This window comes from Phoenix dactylifera, chromosome 10 (assembly GCF_009389715.1).
Source record: "Phoenix dactylifera cultivar Barhee BC4 chromosome 10, palm_55x_up_171113_PBpolish2nd_filt_p, whole genome shotgun sequence".
Taxonomy (NCBI): domain Eukaryota; kingdom Viridiplantae; phylum Streptophyta; class Magnoliopsida; order Arecales; family Arecaceae; genus Phoenix; species Phoenix dactylifera.
The window spans coordinates 9,018,338-9,026,529 of NC_052401.1; the positions used below are offsets into that span (position 1 = coordinate 9,018,338).

Genomic DNA, 8,192 nt, shown 5'->3' on the forward strand with positions numbered 1-8,192 from the left:
GACTCTTTAAAAAAAGGGGAAGTTCCCGCGTATGCTAACCAACCAGACGGTAACGGGAGGCAAATCAGATGGACCCCACCATCTAATCCCCTCTTGCCTTGTAGCGCGCGCAAGTCATTATGGAACCCCACCTTTAAAGAGCCAAACTGTTCGACAAGCCCACTTTTATAAATTATAATGACTTGGCCTGCGATTGTAAGGTTTTTTTTATTTATTAAAGAAAAACAAAGGGTAAGCCTTTCGGCGATGTTGTCAATGACCATTAAATATTCCTTGCGTACTTTTAATGCATCTTGCTAGGAGTTGGATCATTTGACATCCCACCGAACTGCAGGTAGAGAGGAAGGAGAGTGGTTTTAAGAGCAATCACTACCTCTCCGTTCCATTTCAGTGATCTCTTGAGATGTCTTTAATGGCTAGCCCGGGACTAAATGCTCCACCATCTCACAAGAACCTCTTGCAAAGTGACGCCCTTCATAGAGTTAGTTCTTTTTCCTCCCCTTATTCAATTTAAAGAGAACTTCCTATTTATTTGGAGTCTTCTATTCTTCCAACTAATCGTTTTCTTCTTTGCAGTATATATTGGAGACAAGTGTTTACCCAAGAGAGCATGAACAACTCAAGGGATTGAGAGAGGTGACCATGAAACACATGAGGCAAGTTCTAACCCTTTAATTAAACACTGCCGAGATATATTTTGAACCATTACCCGGTTACAGCAATTAAATAAGAACCTTGAATGTTTCATAAGTCTTACTTCAAACATGGTAGCATATGATGCACACCATCATAGTGGATAAATTATAAGCCATTAAAGTGGCTAAATTACATTATTAGAGAAGTTTGTTTTTGTTAAAGCACTAGAGAATTTGTCAAGGCAACCCTTCTGATTGATATAGTGGTTAAATTCTGAATGTTCTTTTGCTTATTGTAGACATGATGATGCTTGTCAGCTAGATGATTCAGACCCATATGATTGTTAAAATGGCACTTTGAAGATTGTCCTAAAGATCTCTTGGTAGGACATCACAAGCTGGCATCCTATTTTAAGCTATACTTGTTCGGTCCTCCTAATAGCCTTTTGTTCTGTGTCTTCTCTTTCAGGTGTTCTACTTCCATGTCATTACTATCTTCCTACTCTAGTTCATCTTACTCTTGAATAAATTGTGGGAAGGGATTACTCTCCCTCTTTTTTTAAAAAAGAAAAAAGAAGTTGTTCCAAAGGTCTTGGTCAAGTTCGGCTTCATCCTTTTCCGGTTGGTGGATTGTTTGCAATCAACTTTTATCAAAGGAAGATGCCTTCTAGATAGCTTCTCATATGCTCACAAGGCCATCTCTTATTGCAGAACGAATAAAGTCGACGGAATCCTTTGTAAGCTTGATGTTTGAGAAAGCTTAGAATTATTCCCTAGATCAGAATAATCTCCATGGAATTTTTATTCTAGATGAAGTGATGATGGTTCGCTTGGATCAAGTTGATCATCACTTTCTGGGAAGTTTCCAGTGCTCCTCAATGGGGCATCAGGAAGATGGTTAATTTGGAAGAGAGGGTTAAAATAAGCATCCCATCTCTTCATACTTTCTTATTTGCCTTGATTGCAAGGAATATCCTTATCAATGGAGTAGGTTGTCAAATGACCCATGGAGGCATCCAAAATCTCCCATACATGGTCAATTCTCTATTGTTCTGCCATACTGAGGAGGATTGAATGGCCGATTTGGCACTCCTCTTATATTCCTTTGAGCTCTAATCTAACCTCAAAATTGATTTCCAAAAAGAGTGTTCTGATTTATTTCAGCAGCACTGAGTAATTGTTAAGCTGGTTTACTTCATTGTGAGGCCGAGTCTCTTCCTATTAGATAGTTAGGCATTTCGTTCATTGATAAAAAGCTTAACCTTTCTTGCGGGCAACCTCTACTAGAACAATTTGTGCTTAGCAAGATGGAATAATAAAACTCATCTTTTGAAGGGAGACTGACATTGGTGAATGGGTCCTCTCAATGCTCCCCACTTATTTGTTTGCCTATTTTTCTCCTTGAGTGCTGAATCAAATTGATAGGATGAGGAGAGCTTTCCCTGGAAGAGTAGCTTTGTGATCAGTGATTTTGGTTGCTGGGCTAATTGGAAGATTGTATGTAAGGAGATATGTGATGGAGGGCTAGAGATAATGGATCTCAATGCCTTCAATTAGATGCTGCTAGTCAAGTTGGGCTCGAGACTTCCAAACTTAATGCATCTGGCTTCTCATATTTTTGGTGCCTAATATCGATGCCAACATTTAATGCATTCACCCTTATACAAGCCAATTTTTGGCAATTTGGATGTGAATGATTGATTATGCTCAACCCATTTGGCATAATTTATGTTGTGCTGTTAATCATAGGGAGAACATACATTTTGACTGGATGATGGTTAGGGAATCTTTCATTAAAGGACCATTTTCAGCCTTCTTTCCTAACTGCAGACATTAGCATGCAGAGGTTGCAGAGGTATGGGATTCTGCTGATGGAATTTGGAAATTTCAACTTGCCTTACCTCTTCTACACCACCTAGAGAATTTGATGGTCTGATTTCCCTGCTGCAGAATATCCAACTATTGTTGACAAAGATACTCTAAAATGGTAGTGGAATGATTCTAAGGCTCTCTCTTGTAGATCTTTTTATAGGTTTCTCGAAAGAAGAGGCATAACTTGGACGATCTTATCTACTCTTCAGAACGATACCATGCTTGAAAAGCTCAAAGTGCTTATGTGGCTCCTGAGAAGGAATAGAGTGAACTTCTATGGAAAAAAGGTTGGCAAATAGGGGGGTGTTGTGCATTGTATGGAGGGAACTTGAAACGATCAAATATCTGTAATTGCACTACAATATTTTTAAAGCCATTTAGGAACCATTTCGATGGGTCTTGATGATTCATGATAGGGCTACCTCACTCAGGACCCTATGGATTGAATCAAGAAAGAAAGCAGAACCATTGGTTATTAGAAAACCTGAGACCAGGTGGTTATGGCAATATCATCGGTATCGTGGATTGAATGGAACACAAGAATCTTCATTGTTTGCTTAATGGAAGTATTGGTTCCAACAAAATGGCGAGAACTTCATATATGTGGAGGAGAGAAAAGATTCCAACGTGCAATAGATGTTTGTTGCACCTTGGTTGTCTCCTTTGGAGACACCAAACATTCTACTGTATTGCAGTTCCTATATAGAATCTCAATGAACTTGGATAGGTTTCCTTCCTTTATCTTCAAAAACAATAAACAAAAGTTTCTTTTTATTATATTGTAAAGTATTGTTTCTAACTTTGATCCTCAATCTTGTATATTTGATTTTTTATTTAGTGATGATAATCCACGCCCCTTAAAATATTTTAGCTATTCAAGAATATCTAGAATAGTGCTGTTGTGGGAATAAAGGGTCTCGAACTTAGTCCCACATTGACTAGATAGTGAAGAGATCTGTTCCTTAAATAGAGGGGGGCAACCCCTTTCTCTTCAGAGGTGTCTTTTGTGGGGCAAAACCGTGAGGGGTGACGCCCTCCAGCGAGCCCACTAGGCCCGGAGCCACTGATCCCAAAGCGGACAATACTTCTGAGGAGAAGCAGTCGCCTTCGCTGTCTAAGACCGGTGGGGACGAGGTCGGAGGGCGGCAAATCCCCCCTAGCGTTGGATGCACGGGCTGGAGGCTGACCTCACTCGACCTCATCAATGGTGAGATTGGAGGGTGGAAAATTCTCCCGTAGCGCTGGATGCGAAGGCCGGAGCCCGACCTCACCTTGACCTCAACAATGGTGCTTTCATTGAGAGCCCTTGACCCCGGCACAGACCCCTCTGCTGGGAGGCTAGGTTGTGGGAATAAAGGGTCTCGGACTTAGTCCCACATCGACTAAATAGCAAAGAGATCTGTTTTTTAAATGGAGGGGGGCAACCCCCTTTCTTTTCAGAGGCGCCTTTTGTGGGGCAAAACCGTGAGGGGTGGCGCCCTCCAGCGAGCCCACTGGGCTCGGAGCCACCGATCCCCAAAGCAAACAATACTTCTGAGGAGAAGCAGTCACCTCCATTGTCTAAGACCGGTGAGGACGAGGTCGGAGGGCGGCAGATCCCCCCGCAGCGCTGGACGCACGGGCCGGAGGCCGACCTCACTCGACTTCATCAATGGTGAGGTCGGAGGGCGAAAAATCCCCCCGTAGTGCTGGACGCGCGAGCCAGAGCCCGACCTCACCTTGACCTCAACAGGTGCAATTTTTAACTTATGTATGACTGATGCTTAAGGTTTTATACTTCTAGAATTGGCTACATTTCACATGTATAATAACATAGCTCATAATACTTCAACTAAATTTAATGAACTATATCATGATATATCTAGTTCTTGGTTGCCAATCTATTTTTTGTTTTGACCTCATATGAGGTGATTATAATTGGTCAACAAGATATGTTTTTTTAATTTCTTAATGTAACAGGGGTCCAATGAGCACGCCCCCTGAGGAAGGTCAGCTGCTCTCCATGCTTCTAAAGCTCATGAATGCAAAAAATACATTAGAGATTGGGGTGTTCACAGGTTGTTCTCTCCTTACAACAGCTCTGGCATTGCCAGAAGATGGCAAGGTGCTTCTAGCCCTTTATTCTTTCCCTGACATCCTATTTCTTGTCTACATTATAGTAATTCTCTACTCTTGTCGTTGGTTTGTCTTTAGTGATGGTTTGATTACCTAGTTGGTGAGAAAAAAAATAATATATTTAATTTATTTTCCATTTGACTGGTGTTTTTAAAATTTGTTTGTAAAGTTATGCTTTTGATAAATTTGCAAATCTTATTAACCGAAATCATGATCATGGATGAAAATTAAGGTTTCATCTTAGTTTAGTTATCAATCTCTTTCGAAAGGCTGAGCTATAAAATTATGCTATGACCCCTTATCCTTCTTTTTCATACTTTTGTTGTAGATAACGGCAATCGATATTGAAAAATCATACTTTGAGATAGGGCTACCATTTATTCAAAGAGCAGGAGTTGAGAACAAGATTAATTTCATTGAGTCAGCAGCACTCCCTATTCTTGATAAACTGACTCAAGAGGTAAGCTTTGACCTATCAACAATAATTAAGTATGATATCCTTTTTGGTGCACAATAATTCTTTTATATTTCAATATGTTGTTACTAATAGTTTAGGCAAGACTATATATGTTTTACCTATTTAAAAGTAACCCGAACATAGGTTAAACTGCATAGATGTTAACTGTAATGGTGTTGCATGATTGGAGGAGAAAAACTTAAAGATGATGTAGGCGTACATTTTATAATGTAATTGAATATTTGAGCAAATGTGAGATGTTTTTTTTATTAATGGATAGAGCTAAGTTATAAAAACATAAGTTGATATAACGCTAAATTTATTGACTCATTTTTGCTGTGTACTCATGAGGAGACTACTATGAGATAATTGCTAACCTCCCCTTCTGTTAACAAGATATACAAGCTTATGTGAAGGGAAACTCCCTATAGAACGTAGAATTCTTGGAGTAGGTAGATATATTAGTTAAAAGCATACTATATCAGTTATTAAAGGGTGTAAAATGGTTTTGTACTCCAATCATGGAACTCGTATTTATATAGAGGACCTTGGTTAGAAATTTCCTTGATGTTTAGATTATGCAAAATAACAGTTTACAGAATATGTTCTATTTCATTAGATCATGGTTTACTAGAGTGTAGTGTCAAGTTACTCCTAAACCATGTTCAGTACTTAAGCATCACTATGTAAAGTAAAGCGTTATGAAGATTTTCATATTCTTTAAACCTTCCTTGTGTATGCTTAAGTCTTGTAAATTATGTTCTTTTATTTCACAGACAATATTGTTTCTCACAGCTTGTATAGGCGAGTGTACGATAACCTTCAAAGTAAGAAACTAATACAGGTGTCTGTGCACAAAAGGAAACCAACTTTTTCATGCTAAAATGAGATTGTCATCATATGTCTAACTGTTGTTGGATATTCAACCAGGAGAATATATGAGTGGCTCTTTCTATATGAGAATAAATTTACAACCATTTCTGTGACTGCATAAATTATGGATTATTGCAGGTAAAAGAAGATGACCTCTTTGACTTTGCATTTGTGGATGCTGATAAGTTAAATTATGGAGAATACCATGAACGTTTGCTAAAACTTGTCAAGGTTGGAGGAGTTATTGCATATGATAACACACTTTGGTCTGGCAGTGTGGCTGCTCCAGTGGATCCTTCCCTTCCTGAGAGGTTCATTGAATCTAGAAACTACTTGGTGAAGTTTAATGATTTCTTGGCTGCTGATCCTCGAATTGAGATATCACAAGTTTGTATTGGTGATGGGCTCACCATCTGTAGGCGCATTATCTGACTGTGCGGTTCACCACTTTTCATGCTTGCTTTATCTATGGAAAGAAGACTTTGAGCATAGATACTGTTTCCTTTCTTCAGTATTTACTTGGATTAAATATGCACCAATCTTTCTTAGAAAAAGGTTGCTGTTTGTCTTTCTAGGGAAGAATGTACCAATCAAGTATAATGTACATAAGTACATGAAGATTGTATGTTTATGTTGAAAAGAATAGAAGTCATTGGAGTATTTTGGAGATCTACAGGACTTGCAACTTTTGAAGAAAATTGGTAGATGACATTCTGAAATGGTATGGACATTTTCCCTTAAGAATAAGGCCTTAATGCAAGGTTCACTAAGATATGATTTTGCAATATTTCATGCATCTGTGCATATGTAAGTAAAATGTGCATACAAAGTATGAATACATGCAGGTTTTGTGTAAATGCTTGCAGGTTTCTATGAACCGATGGATCATGTACATGGATATTTGTAACTAATCTATTTTTGTAGAACTAGGTGGAGATAGTCTTAGTGCTCATAGCCATTGGCTGCAATTCTGTCCTTTCCTGTCAGCATACCACAATATTATGTAGGCCTAGGCCTTCTTAGCAGAAATCTAAAAATTACTTTTTAACTCTGTAATTCTGACTATTGAATGCTAAATTTGGATGATGAGATAAATGCTCATAATAATCCTATATATTTGTACTCCTAGTATGACAGATAAAGGCTTAACATTAACAGAGTAAAACAATTCTGCTATCAAGAAATATCAGATGGCAAATGGTTGTGTACTTGCAATATCATTTAATAATAAATTGCAGCTTAAATTACTAAGGAGTGCAACTTTGACATCACTTGGTGGGTGTTTTTCTGAATATATAGGGAAGAAAAAAATTCTCCTTTTTCTGAACAGTCAATTTGTCCGAATCCCGATCACGTTTCCAGAGATGCATGATGCACCACTAAATATAGATCATAATAAAGCAAAGAGGCTCAAAATTATTTGTTGCATAACATAGCATGCTATGTTGCTGCTCCTGAATGATGATACCACCTTTTCCTTGAGAAAGAAAGTGTTAGTGGGTATAGGAGAGAAATACAGATGCATATTGAAGTCATAACAGAAATTCCTTGTATACTTCATAAGACAAAAGAGGAGGTCATATGTACCTGTTTGAGAAAACCACCCTGATCTCTTGTCAACTCTGTTCTTGGTAGCTTTGATTAGCATGGCACCAATTGGCTCTCCTAGTCCTGGGCCTGCTGGCCATAAGAAAGTCATATTAGATAGAAACAATGATTGCAACATAGTCAACACTGAACTTGCTTAAGCATGTGTTATTGATAACTGAGTTTTTTCCATCATTTCGGCACCTCGGCATTTGGATCAACGAAATAATGTAGCAACCTCCATGATGAACATTATGCATTAATTTATTTCTCCTGATCATGTAAGCTTCAAAAAAGAAGTTTTAAATCACTTTTAGAGATGGAAGATTAATTTGAGCATGAGCAACAAACCTTATGTTTCATCTGGATATAAAACTACATACAAAACCAATTTTTATGAGAGCATTAATTGTCGCTCTGTTGTTATTAGAACATTGAAACTTTTGATGTCAATAGCATAAAATTAGTGGTTTTGAGGATAGATTTTTTGATGCGAACCGTCAGTGGATTCATTCCCTTGACTGATTATCATCCGAAGCACAAAATCACTGCTCCATTAGAAACAAGATCAAATATTTAGAAGACAAAAAATGCCCTCTAATCTGACAAAAGACCTCGAACTTATGCATTTGACTATTTGAGTATCAAGCCAA

At 38.2% G+C, this 8,192-nt stretch overlaps 1 protein-coding gene across 1 annotated transcript; it reads left to right on the plus strand.

The window, feature by feature from the left end:
• Positions 1 to 297: 297 nt before the first annotated feature.
• Positions 298 to 6,627, plus strand: LOC103722554 (norbelladine 4'-O-methyltransferase 2-like). The gene is made up of 5 exons (XM_008813152.4): positions 298 to 481; positions 577 to 656; positions 4,467 to 4,611; positions 4,951 to 5,082; positions 6,091 to 6,627. The coding sequence occupies exons 1-5, from the start codon at positions 404 to 406 to the stop codon at positions 6,382 to 6,384; spliced, it is 729 nt and encodes a 242-aa protein (XP_008811374.1). The 5' UTR covers positions 298 to 403; the 3' UTR covers positions 6,385 to 6,627.
• The last annotated feature ends 1,565 nt before the right edge of the window (positions 6,628 to 8,192 follow it).